The 23828-nt window shown below is 32.5% G+C and overlaps 2 protein-coding genes and 2 pseudogenes across 2 annotated transcripts; 2 read left to right on the top strand and 2 right to left on the bottom strand.

Annotated features, from left to right (window-relative positions):
- Window positions 1–625: 625 nt before the first annotated feature.
- LOC149878489 (uncharacterized) lies at window positions 626–1887 on the bottom strand (annotated as a pseudogene).
- A 3760-nt stretch (window positions 1888–5647) lies between these two features.
- On the bottom strand, window positions 5648–14719 carry LOC149878487 (ribitol 5-phosphate transferase FKRP-like). Its single transcript, XM_090072548.1, has 3 exons — window positions 14386–14719; window positions 13625–14304; window positions 5648–5704 (listed from the first exon to the last, which is right to left on the bottom strand). Exons 1-3 carry the CDS (start codon window positions 14717–14719, stop codon window positions 5648–5650), a joined length of 1071 nt encoding a protein of 356 aa, XP_089928674.1.
- On the top strand, window positions 6771–10883 carry LOC149878488 (uncharacterized; annotated as a pseudogene).
- Window positions 14720–19877: 5158 nt separating the features above from the next.
- LOC145193286 (uncharacterized) lies at window positions 19878–21574 on the top strand. The gene is made up of 2 exons (XM_080070735.2): window positions 19878–20659; window positions 20753–21574. Exons 1-2 carry the CDS (start codon window positions 20329–20331, stop codon window positions 21550–21552), a joined length of 1131 nt encoding a protein of 376 aa, XP_079926861.2. The 5' UTR covers window positions 19878–20328; the 3' UTR covers window positions 21553–21574.
- The last annotated feature ends 2254 nt before the right edge of the window (window positions 21575–23828 follow it).

Here is a 23828-nt window from a genome sequence, read left to right as displayed (position 1 = left end):
AAAAACAATAACTACTAAAACAGCCTGACTGATAATAGTAAATCAATTGTGACTGGAATGTTTATAGCAGTTTTATTCATAGGACCCAAGATGAAATAGTCAATTAGGAAAGTTCCCTGAGATTTCTGATACTTTTTGATAAAAAAACTCTGCAGAAAAACGCAATTCGTCAACTTACTCCTGCTGACAACTAGTTCCGGTCTCCCCTATCATTATTTCAAAAAAAATGTAATACAAAAATTTCAAGAAAATTATTTAAACAATTTTTTAACTTAGTTACCATAGTAACCACCTTAGTGATTTTTTCATTCGATTGCGGCGACCAACAGTTAAAATTCCTTAAAGTGAAAATATCCTTTCTACAAACGCCTGTGATGCTGGGGCGGACAGTAAATCTTCAGCCAAAATTGCAATCTTGCTATACTTGCTTTTGTTTTGTTTCCAAAAGAGCAGGCCGTTACTTGGCAGCGCTTCATCACCGCTTATGTCTACCAAATATCTTGACAGCTGACTTGAAACAGTGAGGTTGTCTTGGTTATAAATTTTTCTTTCTTTTGTAAAGATTTTTTTTGACAAGGACTTAAAGCGCTTTATGGCAGCAAATTCACATTCAGATCCATTTGACTCAGCAGCAGCTTGTAATTCTTGTTCTACTCCACAAACTTTTATTATATACATCTTTTCTGTATGGAGCAAGGTGCCCATTTCCGGTGTGAGGATAAAGACAGCAACGGTTGGATCTAACAAACATGCAGCAGACGGAAGAGGATTAAACGTATCTGAGTCCGGCTGCAGAATTGATTGAAACTGTTGACGTAGATCTACAAGAAGATTCGCTGTCAAAGACTTGTTGGTAGGATATTCTTGTAAATGGCATTCCAAATTGAGTATAGATGGTAGAACCTGTGAAAGAGACTGGGCATCGGTCTGAAGTATATCTGTTTGTACTGCAAAGGGTTCCAAAAGTGAAGAAATGTTTTGAAGACGAACCCATTCACTTGCTTTGAATGTGTCGATTCCTAAATTTAAGTAAACCGTCTGAAATTAAAGTTTACTAATAACAATTGTAATAACTAACAATTATTATTGATATACGTCTCTTTTTTCCATACTGCTGTAATGTGATTTAAAAGGCAGGGTAAAGTATTTCCGTGTTATTAGTAAACCTAATTTAAAGACTATATACCCTGTCTTGTTTTTTAATGATAATGACTAATGAACTTTTTACAATTTATTACCATTTTCGTTTTTTTAGTTTGAATAAGGTAAGACACAATTTTGTAGACTTAATAAAATTCCGAAAATAATTTATACACACTAATAACATTAATAATAAAATAATATGTACCAATTTCTGTAAGAACTTCATTCACCGATGTCTTTATTTTAAACAGCCGGTCAATCATCTGATATGTACAGTTCCATCTTGAGGTGCAGTCAGTTATCACAGACTTCCCACACTTGTCAATAAGTTTCTCAATTGCCACACTTGATTTCCTAATTCTTGATACAACTTGTTTCTAAGATGGTTGCACTATAATGTTCATAAACTGGTTTTATGAGAAGCTGGAGTGTGTGAGCCATACAGGGCATTCGACGATATGGAATATGATCTGGCAGAAATAAATCAGTTTGTTCTGACTGAGACTGGATCTCTTCCTCATCAGTTTCATGTTCAGACTCGTCAGATTCAAACTCATAAGATTCAGATTCGTCAGATTTCTTAGCTGCATGCACTTCCTGTAAGAGCCTGATGGCTTTAATCATATTAGACCCGTTGTCTGAAACAATCAACATAACTTGATTTTCTCTAATACCCCACTTGTCAAGACATTTCTTTAAACATTCGGCAAGCATCTCACCCTTGTGGGGATGTTGGAGTTCCATTAAATTTAGGAAAGCATGTCGTGCTTTATCAATGGTGGTGTCATAGAAACAAGCAGATATTCCAGGGAACGATGGTGTGAGACGCTTCTTCGTCCAACCATCAAGACAAATTGTTACTTTGCGTGTACGATTCATCAAGTCTTTCAGTTGTGCAGATTGCAGAAGAAAACGCTCGTTTATCCGCTTGTTCAGTGTTGCAGACCCTGCAATATAAAATTTAAATCAGTTAAAATTTAATGCACATCAGTTTGTGTTTTTAGTTACTATAGCGTTACTTTAATGATACTATAATTACAGGCAAACATTTAAAAATTGTTTGGCATTGAATGAATTTAAAACAATAATTTAAAAATTTAGTTGTGTTAATTATAACCTGGCAATTTAAATTTTGGGTCAAGCGTTTTTATCATCTTTCAAAACGACGGCTGATCTAGCAATACAATTGGATAGCTGGTATTAACAATCATTTCAATCACGCTATCCTGACGCACTTAATATTCACTTGATTCCGTTGGCCACGCGGTGATTCAGTGTTCAAAGCACTCTCTTATTGTCTGAGTTTTTGTCTTTCCACTATTTCGGGAAGATATAGAATTGCTGTCATCAATTTTACGTTTCAAAAATAATTTTTTCTGCATTTCGTTTTTTCTTTTCATCCGTGTAACATTTGTGTGTGTCTTTATGTATTCTCTGAATGTGCGCCACCAAGTTACTGGAATTTTTTCCGGCAAGAGATGCGCCACATACGCTCTCATTATTTATGTCCTGTACTAGACACGTGGATTTGTCGTTTTTTTTATCGTAAACGAAGAATTTCCATACAGGACTGTTACGCTTCCTACCAGCCAACAACCTTGATAAACTCATTATTCTGTTATTAATTTGCAACTCTTAAGAATCTTTAGATGTTTATTTTATTTTACAACAAAAGATTGAACGCATTGAATTTATAATTAAGGTAATGACAAGTACGTTTTGTGGTCCATTGATACATTCTATAATCATTCCAAATATCATCGTTATGGTCAAACATGTGTGCCAATTTTAAAACAAGTATGCAAAATTTGTAAATTAATTGTCAAAAAAAACTAATTAGTGTATCGAAATTTCTTTTAATATTCAATAATTTTCGTTCGGTAATAATTCCTAATTCTATTCCTATTTTCGTTTTTTGATGCTTATATTCAATTCTATTTCAGTTTTCGTTCTTCAGATATATCCTAATTTTAATTTTTTCTTCACATTAACGAAATCAATTATTTTTACTTCTAATTTTACTTCACGTTAATGAAAATATCACTAGTCACATAAGTAAACAGTGTTTATCTCAAATAAAATGTTTTAAATGTGGACGTCATCATCAAGTTGCATTATGTATCAATACACAGAATTCTAACCTACAAAATCAATCTCATCATAATCAATCTGAAGGACAATTGACTTCAGTTGCAAAAGCTATCTTTGAAGGTCAGCCATCTGTTTTGCTGCAAACTGCATCAACTCAAGTTTCGGACAACGATGGCAATTTACATGATTGCAGAATACTTTTCGACAATTGCTCTCAGTTAAGTTATATATCACCCGAGTTACATTCAAAGTTAAAAGTCAAAACATTAGGTACGAAAGAAATATGTATAAAAACATTTGGTAACTACAATACAACAGAAATCTTAGAAAAAGTTGAGTTACGAATTAAATGTCTACTCGGCCGCACCATACGAGTAGTTTGCTACGTAAAAGATATATGTTCTCCTCTTAACGGAAAATATATAAATCTTGCTAGTGAAAAGTATAGACACTTACATAATCTTAAGTTAGCAGAAAGTAATTTGAGAAATGGTAGTATGAAAGTAGATGTTCTGATTGGAGCTGAATTTTATTGGTCATTTGTAGAAAATACAACCATTAGAGGCTTCCACAATGATCCTATTGCTTTAAAATCTAAACTAGGTTTTTTACTAAGTGGTCCAATTTTTGTTAAAAAAGTATTTGAAAATAGTGAGTCAGGTAGTTGTGTTAACACTGCACATTTCATGTTAGTAGAATCATCTCCTCCAGAGTCTTTAGTGAAACAAACCATTGTTGATGATTTCCGTTTCTCTCAAAACATCGTTATTCCAAGGTGGTACATTAATCATTCTAATAGTTCAGTTCTGAACATTTCATTACATGGGTTTAGTGATGCCAGTCTTAATGCTAACGGCTGTTGTCTCTTTTTGTTATATTCTTTTATTGATAAACGATACCACTGTTCACTAATTACAGCAAAATCTAGAATTGCTCAAGTTAAGAAAAGTACTATTCCTCGTCTAGAATTAAGGGTTGTTACTAGCAGAAACTATGTCTATTACTTTAAAAGAACGTTCTCCAATTTTTAATTTTAAAGAAGTTGTTTGCTGAACTGATTTTACTATTGTTTTGCATTGGATTAAACAGTAAAAAAAGTCACCCCTTTATTTAAAAACGTGTACAAAAAATTCGAAATACTTTTGACATTTCATACTGGAAATATGTTGACTCTGAAAGCAACCCGGCAGATATACTATCAAGAGGTACAACTCTAGCAAAGTTACATAATTACAAGCTTTGGTTTAATGGACCTTCATTTTTACATAATGATCCTAAAGATTGGCCGAAATTTGAGTTAACAAATCAACCTATGATTATGTTAGACGAATATTTAACCAATGTAATTACAAACGACATTCCTATTAATTTAGATATTATTGACATCAAAAGGTTTAACAATTATTTAAGTTTATTACGTACTACAGCTTTAGAAATGAGATTTATAAAGAACCTAAGGAAGAAGAAATCAAAAGAAGATTTAAATTTATCTACTTTAGATTCGACAGAAATTGAAGCCGTGCTAAAAATTTGGATTCAATATACACAAAAAACCTTGGCAAATACAAAAAATTATAAACAACTTCAACACGATCTAAATTCAAAAAATGTTGATGATGTTATACGATGTTATGAATGACTAAAAAATGCACCGATTACGTCAGATATGAAACATCCTATCCTCTTACCGCGTGATTCAGAATTTACGGACTATTTACTATCATCACTCATTAGTCATGCATAATGGAGTTAAAGAAACTTTAAACCAACTACGCAGTATGTTTTGGGTACCGAAAGCTAGAAATTATATTAAAAAACTTATTCGAAGATGCCATTTGTGCAAGCGTTTCGAAGGACTACCTTACTCTTACCCTGAAGCCCCCCCCCCCCCCCTTTGCCTTTAAGCAGACTTAATAATGTTATCGCCTTTTAAATTTACAGGCGTTGACTACGCAGGCCCATTATACGTTAAGAATATTTTTAAAGGCAATAATTTATATAAAGTTTGGATTTTTTTTTTTACTTGCTGTTCTACACGCTCTTTGTTTTTAGACCTCGTTCCAGATTTTTCAGCTGAATCTTGTGTACGAAGTTTACAACGGTTTATAGCGAAAGGAGGCGCGCCTACTAAAATCATTTCCGATAACGGCTCACAATTCATATCTAAAATTACTCAAGATTTCATTCATCTCGTGGTATATCATGGCATTTCAACGCTGCCGCTGCGCCCTGGTGGGGAGGATTTTTCGAAAGACTTGTTGCTTCGACCAAACGTTGCCTCCACAAAATAATTGCACATGCCCGCCTTACATACGAAGAGCTTCTGACCATATTAGCCGAAGTTGAAGCCGTTATTAATAATCGCCCATTTACATTTACATACGAAATGCCTGGACACCCCATTAACACCGAATCACATGTTATATGGTAGAACAATAAACTTTAAAACAATTAAGGAAGACCTAATAGAGTACAATTAAATACACATAGTAAATATATTGAGAGTGTACTAAATCATTATTGGAAGCGCTGGTGAGAAGAGTACATCACAGAGCTAAGAGAACATCACAAACATAGAAAAAGTAATGGCACAAATCAAACTGCATTTAATGACTTTGTATTAATTCATGACCCAAATGCTAAACGCGGTTTGTGGAAAACTGGAATAGTACAGAAATTAATCAAATCACATGACAAGCAAACTCGAGCAGCAGAAGTTAGGTACGTTGATAATGGAAAACCAATTGTCATCAAACGACCTATAAACAAGCTATATTTATTGGAAGCCTCAAATAAAACCATGGACAAAAAGGTTATTCAAGTGAAATTTTGCGATGAAGATGACATTGAACTTTTAATTAAAAATTAATGTTGGGCGAGGAATGTTGCGCGCAATCGCGCAGTTATTTCAGCCTCTCACGCTTCCTTTTAGTTGTTATATAAAAAAACGAGCCTAATGTTACTTTTCTCTCTCTTACAAGAAATAAAGACCGCTCTAGCACGCTTATTTATAAATAAAATTCTTTACATCGTATACAAGTCCTATGACAGATGTCATTCTTTTCAAAAACACGTGTTTTTCGTTCTTTGGAAGTTAAATGTTTTATTTTAAAACTTGTAATTAAATTAGCTTCTGTCAAGAAACAAGAACAGCAAAGAAAGCTTGAAACAATATAACAAGTTATGGCTGGTATTGCTTTTTTTTTTCTTTTTTCTTTTTATGTCAATTTATACTTGCTTTTCAAAATTCGAATTTTAATGGACTGACAGAAGCTTGTACTTTATTCGTTACTAGGGGAAAGGTGCCTTTGATGGCATAGCGCCTATGATGGCATACTGGTCATATTTCCAAAAATATTAGTTTTGGTGCATAAGTGATTAGACCAACATGTGTATATTAGTAATTCATTACTTCTAATAATAATTCGTCCCTCAGACATAAATAATGCTTTTGTAATCAACAAACATAAATTTTCGCATGTGGTGTTGTAGTTTTAATGCCATCATAGAAAGTCTGCAAAATGAATTTTAAAAAAATGCCTGAAATAAATTTTTATGCTCATAAAAAAGGTGATCAGACTAAGACATAGATGAATTACAAGAGTTTGAGAAACCAACACATTTGGAAATGAGATCTCCCTCATCAGAAGCTTCCATATGCATTGGATCTTCTGTTTCAACGAAAGGATAAGATCTAGTATATAAAAGTTGTGTCCGGTGCCTTTAGCAACCCCTAAAATTGAATTGAAAAGGGGATGAAAACGTGGAAAAACTGAACCTCTGAATACCACACCGGATATTCAAGAATTAAAAGATAAGGCAAAAGAAAAAGATAACAAAGAAAAGGAAAAATTAGTCAGAAAAACAAAAAGAATCACGGCTATTGAAGAAAAATACTGCAATGAGAAGATTAAAGGAAGTAATAATAAAATGAATTTCGAATCTAATACAGCAAATTTGTATTGGTATGAACTTTATTCACTGTCTTGCTCTAAAGAATCATGAATTTGTTGTCAAAAATGCAGATCTTGGTGTCATTGTTTATGTGCAGGCATATAGAGAAGTAGAAAAAAATTTATATGTGAACTATGCTTATAGACCAAATATTTATTATTAATTTTGTTTTCTTGATAATTTGTGTTTCCATTAATAAAAAACAAAAAAAAATTCTTGTTTGTCTATTTTTTTTAAAGTGTGCCATCATAGGAGCAGTTAGTTGCCTATGATGGCATACTTGTATTTTTTTTTAATAAAAATTCTGAGTAAAAATTCTGAGGCTCATTATTATTCTGTATGCTAGAGAGAATACACCCATGTCAAAAATTATTTTTTATGTTTTCAGGTAATGACTCAGAGAAATGTTAAAGTTAAGTATGCCATTATAGGCACCTTTCCCCTATTTATCAAAAACCAAGAAGTAAAACGCCGATGCTTAATTTAAATTGCAAAGCTGCTAAATAGCCAACAAATTTGCAAAAAACGGAAAAGATGAAAATTGCGAAAAACACGGAAAACTCGGTTTTTGTTTTCGTTTACTTTTTTTTTTTATTATATTTTTTTTTTTCAGCGAAAAGCTTTTAATAGAAAGTTTAAGACCATTTTTTCCGTGGTTTGTTTTTTCAAAAATTTTATGAGAAAAATACTTTTTCTTTTAGAAGATTTTTAACCACTCATTTGGTTCTGTATATTTTCATTAAATTACGTTTAACTGCCGCTAAATAAGTGTTTATTGTTTTCTACATCATACGTTGTATTTCTTTACAGCTAACAATAACCGCTTGAAAAAAAAAAAGCAAATATGTTTGCACTAAATTATGAACGTTTTTTCTGAAACGCTCTTAAAATAAAAGACTTAAAATCTCATGTTCGGATGTCAAAAGTCTGTCAAAAGAAATGAAAGACCAAACCAAAAGTTTATGCCGTATTTTATTTTGTACAGTTTTGTTGGGTTGTATATATTTCTTTTTGCAATACCTAACAACTTATAATCCGTTATCATCATTTACTCATAAAAAACTACCAAAAAGACTTATCTAGAATTAAAAAACTAGAGCTCGAAGAATTTACACCAGTTAATGAGAGCAGAGTTTGCAAAAGCTTCGTCTATGATGTGTCTGAGTGGACGTTGCAATATCGAAAGTTAAACGAGACCGTTGAAGACGAAAAGTGCAAAAAGATTTCTGAAGAGTTGTTAAAAGGTGGGACACTCAACATTTATTGAAACGTTTTAATTGCTACAAAGCTTTGTTATTAAAAAACCTCTTGCATCTATTGCTTAGGTAACACTGTTAAGCGTATCATACATATAAACGACACAATCGAAAACCGTGGGTGCACTAAACATACAGTTCAATGCAACGAAAGCGCACACTTCAACTTCATCGTCAATAAAAGAGTGAACACTCCACCCTGTTGCAGAGAAAAGCTGCTAGAGTTGTTAAATCACTTCTCACAAGAGTTGCAAAGACTGCATGTGTCCCATATGTTGGCATTCGGATCTGTGTTAGGATGGGTGCGAAACGGCAAAATGATACCTTACAATCGAAACGAAATACGAACCGAAAATACGAAACGAAAAAATGATATCTTACGATCGAGACATTGATTTGATTGTTGATATAGAGTTTTGGAATACTACATTATTTTTTAAGATTTTAAAAGAACTGGAAATAAGATACGAGCACAAATCAGTTTTCATGGATAATGGTAAAAAGTTATGGATAAGTTATAGCACAATCAATCAAAACACCATTAATGCATGGCCCTTCGAAGTTATAAGAAGAAGTGGAATAAGTCCGGCGGTAAGCATACCATATTCGGAATGGAACTGCAACCGTTAGAAAATCTTTTTCCAGAGCGCTATGTGAGCTTTGATAACTTGTGGACTTACGTACCCCGAGATCCTAACAGCTACTTGAACATTTTGTATAAAAATTGGGAAGGTGAGCTAAATTACTTGTATATAGAAGAAGGAAAATGCAGCGAAATGCCTTATAAAGTGCCTGAGCTCAGATTTGTAAACCGTTCTATGATAGTGATTGTGGTCACATTTTTTGTGGTGCTACATTTATTGACTTGTTTATGGTTAGCTTCACAAGTATGTCCACATTTGCTATAATCTTATTGATTTCGAGAAGTCATTTAATCAAGTTGTTGTTTTTTTAAAAAGACGTTGTCAGAGAGGGAAGTACAAATGAGGGAAGCAACTATAAGGCAGCTTTGGCAACTTTTAAAACTTTTTAAACCAGCTTTTTTATATAAAGCTTGCTGACTTTTTAAGCAAGTAATGCTTACTAAAAGATTAATCAATTAACACTCATATAAATGAACTAAAAAAAGTTTACGTTAGTTAAAAGTAATACAACAAAAAATATAAAGTTTTTGAATTTAAACAAATGTTACGTTTAGACTGCAGTATGGGCAGAATAGATTTACTCATTTTATCAGAATAACTCTCCTAAAGGAATATAATAACATGAATAGCTAGATAATCAGCCCCATGTAAGCTGAATGGTTCAGCCAATAGCTTTCTTTTTATCAATAAGTCGCTTAAGGATGGCTTGATACATGTTTCAATGAAAAGCCGAACCAGTTATTCAGTTTATAAAAAAGAAACTGCTTTGGGGAACTGTTTAACCCATCTAAAGGCAGATTTGTTTCTTCGCTCTGTGTTTAACGCATGGTAAATTGTTAAATACTTGTTACAAATGGACTGTCTGGCAGACCACTTTAGCCGTAGATGATGATCCATACCAGAGAAATGGCATCTGCTCTTATGAATGGGTTTGTTTGATTAGCACAGGGTGATGCAGTTATAGTTACACCGATTTGTTTGCTAACCACAAGAGAATGACAATGAGTAACAAACCTTTGTTAAAAATACAAGAACAACATAGTGCATGAATAAGTTAAAGCATGTGTTCCATCATACCATCTTTTTCTTAAACCAATAAATTCAATCTCTTTGAAAATGAGTCAACACACACCGATACGATGACGTCTTGATTAAGGTTTTTTACGATGACGTCTTGATTAAGGTCTTTTTCCTCAATGAGTTTTCTATTTCCTAAATGGTGAAAAATCCTCTAATCAGTCAAAACGACATACTTTGAATTGAAACTTGCGTGCCAAGCTTGAAGGAATTCTGCTCGTCGGAGTCTTTCTTGAGGATCACTTCTGCATAACGTTTATTCTTTCGACATTTGAATATTGATATAAGTAGATTATATTTAATATTGCAGTAGATTAGTAGTTTGTACCATATTTTGTTCACAGACTTCCGCTCAGAACAGTTAGATTCGGAGGAGTCTTCTCCGTAATCAACTTGATTGCCTTTATTTTAGTCTCTAGAGCACAAGAAGTTCCCCTCTTTTTTCTTTCGATAGATCTGGTTAATATTGGACATTTGTTTGGAGGTAATTACTCATTATTTCGCACTTATCTTCAGCTAAAATTAGTACAAGATTAACGTGTTTTTTTGCACATTTTCCAAGATGAAGTTAATCAAAACGTATATTCACTCAACAATGACACAGGATAGAATGGATGGTCTGGCAATATCAGTAGAACAAGCAATTGCAAAAGAATTGGACTTAGAAGATATGATTAAATCATTTGCTATTGTAAAAGCAAGAAAGGTTAAATTGTAAATAGATATTGAAAGTTCACCATGAATGTCCATAATAAGATTTATTTTTTTTATACGGAGGGGGGGGGGCAATTGATAAATGGCCACAGGTGCCATATACCCTTGAGCCGGCCCTGACTAGGAGGTAAATCATCCTGGCCAAAGTACAACTTGGTTTGTTAAAATTTTCTGATGATTTTTCAAGGTTTCATGGATTGAATCAGTTATGACATAAAGGTACATTAACACCATTAACCATAGCAGTTAATAATGGTTTTGCTGTCGGGCAAGCTTACACCACTCGAGGTTCTGATCCAAAGGGTGTGTTTAGTTTGAAAATACCTTTACTTAATATCTTTTGGATTATTTAATAATTGTAATAAAGTTGTATATGTTATTAAACATACTCTAACACCAACAAGAAAGTCTGATGATGGTGCTGTAGTAAGAAACAATGCAGCAGCTACTGGAAAAGCAACACTGAATAGAATTTAATGATGGATACCAGAGGTGACACCTTCATCCAAAGAAAACTTTACATTTTTAAAAACAATAGTACCCAAATTGACCTTACCTATTGCTTATAGGATGAGACAGTGTGAACAACTGGATGTACCTTCTTCAGCTAATTTTACTTGAAGAGTCTCTGTAGAGTCATCACCAAAGATATCTAGATTTGCTTTGGTTGGATTTAAAATTGGTGAAGATAATGATCAGCTTTAGAATCCTACCATACCTAATCAAGTGAGCTTGACAAATATTTTCGACTAAATTCTGCTGAACATTCTGCTGCTGATTATGACATTAGTTTTACACAACAAAAATTTGGTCATTATGACATGAATTTTACACAACAAATTCAAATGTTGGCCATGTTTAAATAAAAAAGAAATGATCGACTTGGTAATAAATCAAAATTTGTTAGACCCATTGGAACAATCGAGCGGAGTTCTATTGCTCTCAGCGTCACGGTGCAGAGCACTAGAGGTGCAAGAACACAATTCAGATTTTTTAGAAATTTTGACAAAGTTTTATCCATGGCTTAGTTATAGAAGAAAAAATCAAAAATCCTTCTCATTAAAGTCTGTAGAAACTGGAGAAGAATTTAGTTTTCCTTGTTCAAAGTTTTTAAATTTGTAAGTAAGAAAAATATATTAAAAGAACTTAAATCCGAATATTCCATTTAAATACACTTAATGAAAAATGATTTAAGAAACTTTGTTGCTTATAAAAATAACATTTACAAAATAAAAATCCCAACGGTAAAAGAATTGCAAATTGTTTTATAAAGTTTAGGTCTTAGTGAATATTCATAACTAAGGAAGGCTGAGCTTGAATTTATATGAAAAATGCGCTTCATAAATGAGCTGAGATTGAATTTATAGATGGTGTTAGCTCAATAAGAGCCAAAAAAACGGCCAATTATAAAAGTACTAAAAAATTTCATTAAAAATTAGGTGTAACAAAGTTATTCAAACTTAAAAAAGGCTGAGGTGATTAAACTTATATCAAATGCAAATGTTTTTCTAAATAATGAGGTATGTGATTTGATTGTTTTTGATGATGAACCTGTGATACCTTAAGCGGTACCTTCAGTGACTAAACCTCAGATAATAAACACTCGAACTGACTGGGGTAAGTAGCTAGACGATGTTGATCAGGAAATTAAAAAAGCAAAGAGAAAAAACCATGATTTTCAATTTCAAAAACAAATTAAAGAAATACACAAAAAACAAGTCAGACTAGAGAGAAATTCATGAATGCTATCAATCAAAAATGAAAACTCTGCTTTGAAAAAGTTTGCAAATATTTTTATTATTGATACCGATGCAGTACAAAGAATTAATGGTGAAATAGATAAGGATCTGCAATCTTTTCTCAAAAGTGTAAGATCAATAGCAAAAGATTGTCTGTTCCAAAAAGGCTGTAATCAACATGAAAAAGGAGAATAAAAAAGCCTTCGTTTGGTTTGTAAAAAGAGCCAAATACTCTAAAGATCATGATAATGAACGAGCTTCTTAAAAGCCATGAAAATGAAATAAATTGAGCATCTGTTATTGAGTAGACTGGGATTGATTATCCTGCAAATGTTAAATCTTTAGACAAGTTTGAAAAACAAAATCCAAAAATATCAGTGTGTATGATAAAGAAGGATAGGAGTTATTAGAACAAATAAAATATATGATGCTGACGTTAACATCTGATGCGTGTTCATTTTTTATTCACCTCAGAAGAAGTTAACGACGCAAAGATATCAAAGAAAAATCACTATTGTCAGATTACTGATATGAGTAACCTAATATCATCACAAACAACAAAAAAGAATTGTAAAAATATCTGTCTTAGATGTTTAAACCCACTTCATTTACAAGAATCATTAGATTAAAAGAGTTATACAAACCTTATAGTACCTTCTAGCTTTTGTTATTAAATAAAGTGTTTTGATGATAGTTTAGCGCTTTTAGAGCATCGCTCCGTAGATCCTTTGGATCTAGCGCCATTGTGTGGAGCACTATAGTTTAGCGAATCTAATGTTACTTATACTGCAACAGATGATGATGAAGATGCAGCACAAAATTTTGTTGAAATGTTGGAGCAAAATATTTAATTTATATGCAGTATTAAACAAAAAGAGCGTTACTTGTTTATAAAAGCGCGTTTAAAAAGTTTGAAAAGTTGCCAAAGCTACATTGCAGTTGCTTTTCTTTTTTTGTACCTTTCTCTCTGAAAAGTTTTAACTCTAGGCTCAGGATCTATAAAAGGTCTTTTACTGCATTTTCCTTCTTTTATATAGGAACAATCCAGCTCAGGTTTCCAATTCTTATACAAAATGTTCAAGTAGCTCTTGGGATCTCGAGGTACGTAAGTCCATACGTCATCAAAACTCACATAGCGCTCTGGAAAAAGATTTTCTAACGGTTGCAATTTCCATTCGAAATGTGGAATGCTTACCGCTAACCTTTTTGGCCTACTTTTAATAACTTTGAAGCTACTTCTAATAACTTTGAAGGGCCATACATCAATTGTGTTTTGATTGATTGCGCTATAACTTATCCACAGCTTTTTGCCATCGTCCCTGAAAACTGATTTGTGCCCATGTCTTACTTCCAGTTCTTTTAAAATAGCATGGAATGATGAAGTATTCCAAAACACTTCATCAACAATCAAATCAATATCTCGATCGTAAGGTATCATTTTACCGTTTCGTGCCCATCCTAACACAGATCCGAATGCCAACATATGGGACACATGCAGTCTTTGCAACTCTTGTGAGAAGTGATTTAACAACTCTAGCAGCTTTTCTCTGCAACAGGGTGGAGTGTTCACTCTTTTATTGATGATGAAGTTGAAGTGTGCACTTTCGTTGCATTGAACTGTATGTTTAGTGCACCCACGGTTTTCGATTGTGTCGTTTATATGTATGATACGCTTAACAGTGTTACCTAAGCAATAAATGCAAGAGGTTTTTTAATAACAAAGCTTTATAGCAATTAAAACGTTTCAATAAATGTTGAGCGTCCCACCTTTTAACAACTCTTCAGAAATCTTTTTGCACTTTTCGTCTTCAACGGTCTCGTTTAACTTTCGATATTGCAACGTCCATTCAGACACATCATAGACGAAGCTTTTACAAACTCTGCTCTCATCAGCTGGTGTAAATTCTTTAAGCTCTGGTTTTTGAATTCTAGACAAAGGCCGTTCTTGTAGTTTTCCATGAGTAAATAAAGCTAGTGAATTAAAAGTTATTAGGTATTGCAAAAAAAGATGCATACAACCCAATAAAAGTGTACAAAATAAAACTTGAGATAAATTTTTTGGTTTGACTTTCATTTTTTTGGCAAACGAAATTCCAATCATTAATTAGATTTTCATTACAAAAAAAGATCTTAAAATAAGATTTGGTGTGTAGATAGTTGTTTTTTGCATGCAAATTTATTTGCTATAATGAATTTTATTGTGTGATGGAGTAAACAGTAAATAAACATTTGCCAGCGGTTATATGTGTTTTAATAAAAATATTCTGAACAAAATGAGTGTTTGAAAAACGTGTTCTGAAAAAAAATAGTGCTTTTCTCATATAATTTTTGAAAAGCCTTCCTATAATTGAAAAATAATGCTTTAAAACTTTTCATTAAAAGTTTTTTGTAGAAAAGATATTATTGGTAAGGATAGTTGAAAAAAAAATTCTCAAAACGGAAGCTGCTTTTTCCGCGTTTTTCGTCTTTAACATTCTTTGCAACTTTTTTGGCTTTTTAGCATAAAATTCGATTTAAACCGTTAAAATGTTGTTTAATAAAAAATTTTAAAATTGCAAACTTAACTTAAAAAAAATGAAAAACAATTATTTTTGAAAGGAATAACACATCAAATTCATATTCATGTCTTTTGCGCACTACACTGGCCCTTTTTTTGGCCATAGTTGAAGAATTTTAGTAGAGTTTTTGAATATGTCCGTTTTCGAAATAAACTAGTAAATTGTTGAAAAAATCAGAAGAATGCGAAACAAAAAAGAGAACTCGATTAATACAATTATGTTTAACTCGATGAATACAATTATGAAGAATCAAAATGTAAAGATAGAATATTTTAGAAAAATTAATTTATTCCTATGATTCAATCATAAGTACTTGATGCTTTTTTCTATGAAGTTTGCAAATCTCTGATGTTTCTGCAAAGTTTATCTGTTTTTTTCATTTTTCGTTTAATGATTACCTGGTACTTTTGAATAACTCTCAATTTTGGGCAGTTGGAGCTGTTTTATGCACAAAGTTCACATCTTTTTCTTCATACCATTGCATAACCAGTTTACTACAGGGTGGGCCAAAGAAGAACTGCTAATTTTAAACATAGATAACTTTTGAAATAATCATTTATTTTGGTTAATTTTTTTTTATACATTAATTATATTTTATAGAAATTATGTGTTAAATATGACATCAGACAAATGTCCACCATTTTTCTCGATACAGAGATTGGCTCTTTTTAACTCGTTTTCCATTACAACACATAATGTTTCTGGTTGAAGGCTCAGTATTTCGTCTCGAATATTTTGCTTCAGCTGTCTAATAGTCTCTGGTTTATTAACATACACTTTGTCTTTTAAATATTCCCATAAAAAATAGTCGGGCGCAGTCAAATCTGGTAAACGAGGTGGTCGAGGGAAATCTGATTTTTTTTAAATCAGACGTTCGCCAAAAATTTCACGCAGCAGGTCTATAGTTTGTCTAGCAGTATGCGGAGTTGCTCCATCTTGTTGAAACCACAAATTAGGATTCTGCTCCACCATTGGCCGCAAAAGGTTTTCAATTATTGTTCTGTAAGAAGCTCCTGAAATCGATTCCGGCGTTCCATCCTCATTCTTGAAGAAATATGGGCCGATAACTCTAGTGGCCATAACACCGCACCAGACAGTACATTTAGATGGGTGCAATTGATGCTGGTGTATTGCCTTTGGATTTTTAGAGCCCCAAAAATTACAGTTTTGTTTCTTGACATAACCATTTAAATGGAAATGCACTTCATCCGACATCAAAACATTATTTAAAAAATCAATTTGTGTGGCTAATTGTGTAAAACGAATAGCGTATTGTAGTCGTTGTTAGTGATCTTGCGGTAGTAGTGTTTGCACAATTTGAATTTTGTATGGGTACATCTTCAGATCCAACTTTAAAATTCTACGCAATCTTGTTCTGGAAATGCCCAATCGGTTATAACGACGGCGAATAGAGACAGATGGATCATCTGCAAAACTCTGCCGCACAGTTTCCATGTTATCTTCAGAACGAATATTACGATGGGCACCTCGTCCAGGACGGTCGGCCACTGAACCCAGTTCCTCAAAACGACCAACTAAACTCCTAATCATGAAGGCTATGGGAGTTTTTCTGGAATTAAAATGTTGCCGATATTTACGCTGCGTCAAAACAATCGATCGTTGACAAGAATAGAAAAACTCGATAATTTTAACGCGCTATTTTGTTTCGTTGTATGGTTCCATAATGAATCTCCAAGAATTCAATTACAACCTAAAAAAAAGAGAAAAATAAATATATCAAAAAATTAAAAAGTTATTTCGGTTTTACATTAGTAGGTCTTCTTTGGCCCACCCTGTATGACATGAAGTCTAGTCAGACCAGAGCACAACCTCCATTATCATGTGATTTAGAGAAAGGTAAAAGACGTTTTTGTCACTCTTTAACATATATTTGAATTGTAAGTATGGACTCACTAATAAAAGGGGCTGCTTTTTTGCCACAACTACGTATAGCTTCCCAAATTAAGACTTTTTTAAATGAGAAGCCATGTTGAATATTGAAAACAACAAGTTTTCTTATCAGTTTTTTAGTGGCGTAAGAAAGGAGGGTTCGAAACCCTCCTTTCTTACGCCACTAGACTTTCGTTTAATTAATTTTGCTTAAGAGAACCGTTAAATGAAATAATTAATGGGATGTGTTTGCAATTCTTTTGCTAATCAATGTGGCTTCTATTTAGGTTTTTCCAATCCTTATGCATTATTTTTACCAAACATATTTTTTCTTTTGTGGTTTTAAAATTTTTTTATTTAATGGAAAGCTAAACATATTCTTTGAAACCACAATTTTTTAAGCATGTAGTAAACAAAATACCAATACAATTAAAAATTCATGAATACATTCACAGAAAAAAAAAAAGACTTATTTACTATTTCACATTTACTTTTTTCATACGCTTTTTTATAATTGTAAAACCCGTGTGTTTTTTCACTTATTTGTGTTATTGAACACAATCAAAATGCTTAATCAAATGTAAATGAAATTAAAATTATGGTCCTAAAGAAGTAAAGTATAGTAAAGTTTAATAAAAGTTTGGCCATGGTCAACTAAGTTAAGCATTGTCAGAGAACTTTCTTGTTTCATCGGCTTTGTTTTATTTTTTTGCTACAAAAAGTTAATTTCACTTTTAAAAATGTTTTATTTTTTTACGATAAATTAGTTTTCGCTCAAAAATGTGTAATTTTAAAAATGAATCCTGCAGTCCAGGATATCGCATAAAGTCATAATTATGCATGTCCTTCTAAATTATGCATATCATTCTATTTTAGGATCTCATAGTGACGAATTACTTTGTTTTTAGATCCTTAAAATAAAGTTCTTTGTTTAAAAAAATCAAGATGCCAAAATCTAACAATGTCCTTTGGGGTTTTTTTTGACGAAGAAGTTGTGCCAGAGTCTAATTATTCTCTGGCTGTGTGCAGAAATGTGGTCAAAAATGCAACAGTCATCAACATCTAAAGCTAGGTATCACCTAAACACCCAACACCACCTGGAAATGATTTATTTCAACATTAAGTTCAGTGAGGGACTTAAGTTCTGTTTTCAATAAAATGCGTTTCATTTTGGAAAGTTTCAATAAAAACTTAAAGATTAATTTCTTTTTTTTTTAATTTTAAGTTCAGCCTTTGAAATGGCAAATCCCCCAGCCTTTAAATTGACTCATCTCTCAGCCTTCAAGAGTTTTGTGGAGCTTTTTAATCAAAAGGCTTCAGTCAATGACCCTGCAACCTTCAAGAAGTTGATGGACGATGCTATCATGGGTATCAAGTCTGAACCTGATAAAAAATCTTCTAGATTGCTGGACGTCTATATTTGAGGATCTTTTGATTAAGGGGTGCAAATTGTTACCCTACTTTTCTTAGTATAAAAAACTCACATTTTTTAAGGACAACTTGGGAGAGACAACTGGTTTACATTTTTTTACAACAATTGTTGGCGAACTTTTTGAATTAACGTCTTATATATATATATATATATATATATATATATATATATATATATATATATATATATATATATATATATATATATATATATATATATATGTATATATATATATATAAATATATATATATATATATATTTATATATAATATATATTTATATGTATGTATGTATGTATGTTTGTATGTATGTATGTATGTATGTATGTATGTATGTATGTATGTATGTATGTATGTATGTATGTATGTATGTATGTATGTATGTATGTATGTATGTATGTATGTATGTATGTATGTATGTATGTATGTATGTATGTATGTATGTATGTATGTATGTATGTATGTATGTATGTATGTATGTATGTATGTATGTATGTATATCGTTTGCAACAACATGTGAGGAATTCATTGAAGTCATAGGTAAGATATTTAAAAATCTGTAGTTGCTGGTATGAAGACTTGTCGGATTATTAGTAATGCTCACAACTACCGACAATCTTGGTATTCAGGATTTTCGGTAGTTGTGAGTATTACTTTTTCAGTTGGGAGATTTTTTAGAGTAAGCTGTGGGTGCCGACTTCTTAAATGTGAAGTCCGCTAAGTGATTGAAGTTTTGGATTAGACAACAAAAACACCGAAATCTTATAAAAGTTTCGGTTCATTTCAGTAGTAGTTTGAACCGAAATTTCGGCCGAAACAGGAAAAGTAAAAAATTGTTGAAGCAGAAATTTCGGCTTCGGCCGAAATTTCGGTTTCGGCCGAAACTTCGGCCGAAGCCGAAAGTTTCCGTTCACTAATTGAGTTCATTAAGTTTGGTTATGTTCACCTCAGCCTGACGGGGGTGTTTAGTACCTTTTTTAGATTTTACAATGGTACACAAACGAGCATTTGAACTTTTTTTGAACATGAGCAAACTATTCTAACTAAGTTGGTGTTACGTCTTACATGGGTGTATGAGCTAACTTTTAATACATCAGCAAAAAAACTTGTAACACCATCGCCCAAAAATTTTTTGAAAATAAATGTTTTTTTTTAAAAAAAGAGCATTTGAAAATGTCTGTGCCCCAGCCGATTCAATTGCAACTGATGATCCGTTATGATTTATTTGGCAGCGACAGATAAATTCCAAATGGTTGTAAACAGAATTGTTTTTTTTGCATACCGTCATTCTGAAATCATAACATTCTCATGATATTATTTTCATATTAGCACATTTATCTGATATTGTAACACAGATCAACCCAATCAAACGCAAACTATCATGCTTTTGCAGTTGCTCTTGTTGTATACAATCAAAAGATAAAACGGCTCGCAAATCATAACATTTAATAAAAAGCATATATAATTGCTATGGCGCTGCTATATAAAAAACAATATTCTTATTAAAGATTTTTATAAAACTTTCAGAAAAAAGCCATGCCCTGTGCGATTGCATCATAAAACAACCCGTTAATGAAACCATATTGTTAGAGTAGCCACTGACACATTCGAGACTTCTATTTAAACAATGTTTCTCTGTCACTAATTCTATAGTTTTATTCCTGTTGATAAGAGTAATGAGATTTTGTACAAATATTGTGCTTTGATATTTGATGCTGCGAATATAATACTAGATCTTATTATGCATTTCATGTTACAGTTTGAAAATTCAAACGAGGAAACGTTGTTCGAAAAAAAAAAAATAATTTTGGTGTTATTTTTACAAGGATAAATGGTTTATAGTTCTATATTAGAAATGAAATACCAAACCAAAAGTTTATACCGTATTTTATTTTGTACACTTTTATTGGGTTGTATACTTTATTTTTTGCAACTTCTAACAACTTATAATCCAGTCTTAACATTTTCTCATGCAAAAATACAAGAACGGCCTTTGTCTAGAATTCAAAAACTAGAGCTCGAAGAATTTACACCAGTTAATGAGAGCAGAGTTTGCAAAAGCTTCGTCTATGATGTGTCTGAGTGGACGTTGCAATATCGAAAGTTAAACGAGACCATTGAAGACGAAAAGTGCAAAAAGATTTCTGAAGAGTTGTTAAAAGGTGGGACAATTAAGATTTTTTTGAGACGTGTTTTTCTTATTAATTGCTATTAAGCTTTTGTTATTAAAAAAACTTTTTGCATCTATTGCTTAGGTAACACTGTTAAGCGTATCATACATATAAACGACACAATCGAAAACCGTGGGTGCACTAAACATACAGTTCAATGCAACGAAAGCGCACACTTCAACTTCATCGTCAATAAAAGAGTGAACACTCCACCCTGTTGCAGAGAAAAGCTGCTAGAGTTGTTAAATCACTTCTCACAAGAGTTGCAAAGACTACATGTGTCCCATATGTTGGCATTCGGAGCCGTCTTAGGATGGGCGCGAAACGGTAAAATGATACCTTACGATCGAGACATTGATGTGATTGTTGATGCAGTGTTTTGGAATACTTCATCATTCCATACTATTTTAAAAGAACTGGAAGTAAGACATGGGCACAAATCAGTTTTCATGGATAATGGTAAAAATCTATGGATAAGTTATAGCGCAATCAATCAAAATACTATTGATGTATGGCCCTTCGAAGTTATAAGAAGAAGCGGAACAAGTCCTGTAGTAAGCATACCACATTCGGAATGGAAATTTCAACCGTTAGAAAATCTTTTTCCAGAGCGCTATGTGAGCTTTGATAACGTGTGGACTTACGTGCCCCGAGATCCCAAGAGCTACTTGAACATTTTGTATAAGAATTGGAAAAGTGAGCTAAATTGTTCTTACATAAAAGAAGGAAAATGTAGTGACATAGCTGTCAGAGAAAGGGTTTTAAGCGAACATGATCCTGTAAATCATTATCCGATAGTAATTATAGTCTTATTTATTATGTTGATTATAATGACCTGTTTATGGTTAGCTTCACAAGCATGCTCTCATTTAGTATATAGTTAATGGAGTTAGAGAAATCATTTAATGGAGTAGTCGTTTTTTAAAAACTCAGAGAGGGAAGTACAAAACTTTTTAAACGTGATTTTTAAACAAGCTTATTAAAAGATAAATCAATTAATATAAAGATAAATCTCAATCAATTTTTATTCATTTAAATAAAAACAATTTAAATTAGTTAAAAGTTAAAAAACACAATAAATAATAATAAAACACAATAAGTAATAATAAAACACAATAAGTAATAATAAAACACAATAAATAATAAAACACAATAAATAATAAAACACAATAAGTAATAGAAAAGCTAATTAAAACTAAAAGAAAACAATGCTGATTAAAATCACTAGAGCAAGTTCACGGCAATAACTTGTTAAGTGAATTCATTTTGTCTTTTAAAAGAGTCCCACAAAAATATTTTTTAAATTGTTATCTAAAGTTTTTGAATTTAAACAAATGTTACGGTTAGACTGCGGTATAGATTTACTCATTTTATCAAAATAACTCTCCTAAAGGAATATAATAACAGGAATAGCTAGATAATCAGCCCCATGTAACATGAATGGTTCAGCCAATAGCTTTCTTTTTATCAATAAGTCGCTTAAGGATGGTTTGATGTATGTTTCAATGAATAGCCGAACCAGTTATTCAGTTTATAACAAAGAAACTGCTTTGGAGAACTGTTTAGGCGATCTAGAGGCACGTTTGTTTCTTCACTCTGTGTTTATTGCATTGCAAACTGTTAAATACTTGTTGCAAATGGACTGTCTGGCAGACCACTTTAGCCGTAGATGATGATCGATGCCAGAGAAATGGCATCTGTTCTTATGGATGGGTTTAATTGATTAGCACAGGGTGATGCAGTTATAGTTACACCGACTTTTTTGCTAACCACAAGAGAATGACAATGAGTAACAAACCTTTGTTAAAAATACAAGAACAATATAGTGCATGAATAAGTCAAAGCATGCGTTCCATCATACCATCTTTTTCTTAAACCAATAAATTCAATCTCTTTGAAAATGAGCCAACACACACCGATACGATGACGTCTTGATTAAGGTTTTGCCACGAACGCAATATAGCAGTCTTCAACAATTGAAATTCTTTGAAGTATGTAAGTTGCTTTAACCATACTTATAAAAGAAAATTGCAGGAACTAATGTCTGGAGATGCAGCTGGCCATTCTTTCTTAGATACGAAATCATGAAAATTCCTTTTGCAGAAGGTCTTGGTGCCCCTTGCAGTGTGGCTGGCGGCACCATCCTGCTTGAAAAAGTATTATTCATTTTCAAATGTTGCTTTTGCCAACGGGAAGGCTGTATCATAAAAAATTTTTCCCCGCTAGAAATGCTGATTAGTTTTCCCATTTGAATTAACAAATTTTAGAACACAGACTTCACTTGATTCCGCCATACCTGATACTTTAAATAATTTTTGAAAATTAAAAGAAGATCTGCAATGTATGGCTTTTTTTTTTGTACTAATAAACATCTTTACTCTACCTTCCCCTGCCTCATCTAACTGGAGTTGGTTTATATAATGATCAACTCGCACCAAATTTAAAAATAGGCTAAATAACGGCAGAATTCAAAAGCTGGTTGCAGTTAAGAGATTTTAAAGGGTTATTAAAGTGTCAAGGCCAGGGCTGTGGAGCCGCTGTTCCGACTCCGACTTCGACTTCTTGATTTTATCATGGATCGACTCCAACTCCGACTCCCGACTCCTTCATAAGTAACTAATTTGAAACAACAAATTTACTGTTGTTAAATGTTAACATTGGCTATTTCATCTCTATGATACAAATAATCCAACCACTTAGTGCTTTAAACAATATTTATTAGAAAACAATTTCTGAACAAACAACTTTTTTGAACTTTTGTTATGCAATAAACATGTTTGAAACATTGTCAGTCGGACAGAAAGAATTTCTTCTTCTTTAAGTTCATATTCTTGAAGAAAATTTTCCACCAAGACCTGGATAAATTCGCTGGTGTAATTAGTTTTATTGTCTTTTACTGCCAATGTCAAGGTAACTAATTCATTTTTTTCAAAAACAAATCGGACATTGATTGCAGAATAGTTCACTCTGTTAAGACATACAGAGCGTCCCTTGAGAGATTCTTAAAATCTTTTTTTTGTTTAACAGCTTTTTCATTCACTAATTTTTTAATGCTCTCTCTCTCTCCGGAGAAACAAAGTTAATTGAATACTTACAGTCTTTCGGTTTTGTGAAGTAGCTCTTTTGTGCTTGGTGGTGGCACGCCTAGCTTTCTACTAAG

The sequence above is a fragment of the Hydra viridissima genome, unplaced genomic scaffold (assembly GCF_058129835.1).
Source record: "Hydra viridissima isolate aposymbiotic clone 2 unplaced genomic scaffold, HvirCarnegie_v1 scaffold_15, whole genome shotgun sequence".
Lineage (NCBI taxonomy): Eukaryota > Metazoa > Cnidaria > Hydrozoa > Anthoathecata > Hydridae > Hydra > Hydra viridissima.
Note: the sequence above shows the minus strand (reverse complement) of the source record. Positions and strands in the feature narration are given on the sequence as shown.

Bases quoted from the DNA above. Each gene is read 5' to 3' on its own strand.
- LOC149878487 (XM_090072548.1), bottom strand. From the start codon at position 14,719: ATGATTGGAATTTCGTTTGCCAAAAAAATGAAAGTCAAACCAAAAAAT. The intron at 14,305-14,385 runs GTGGGACGCTCA...TTTATTGCTTAG, and splicing joins TTCTGAAGAGTTGTTAAAAG to GTAACACTGTTAAGCGTATC. The intron at 5,705-13,624 runs CCTTTTATAGAT...ATTTAATTGTAC, and splicing joins AAGGAAAATGCAGTAAAAGA to TCTATTAGGTCTTCCTTAAT.
- LOC145193286 (XM_080070735.2), top strand. From the start codon at position 20,329: ATGGTTTATAGTTCTATATTAGAAATGAAATACCAAACCAAAAGTTTA. The intron at 20,660-20,752 runs GTGGGACAATTA...TCTATTGCTTAG, and splicing joins TTCTGAAGAGTTGTTAAAAG to GTAACACTGTTAAGCGTATC.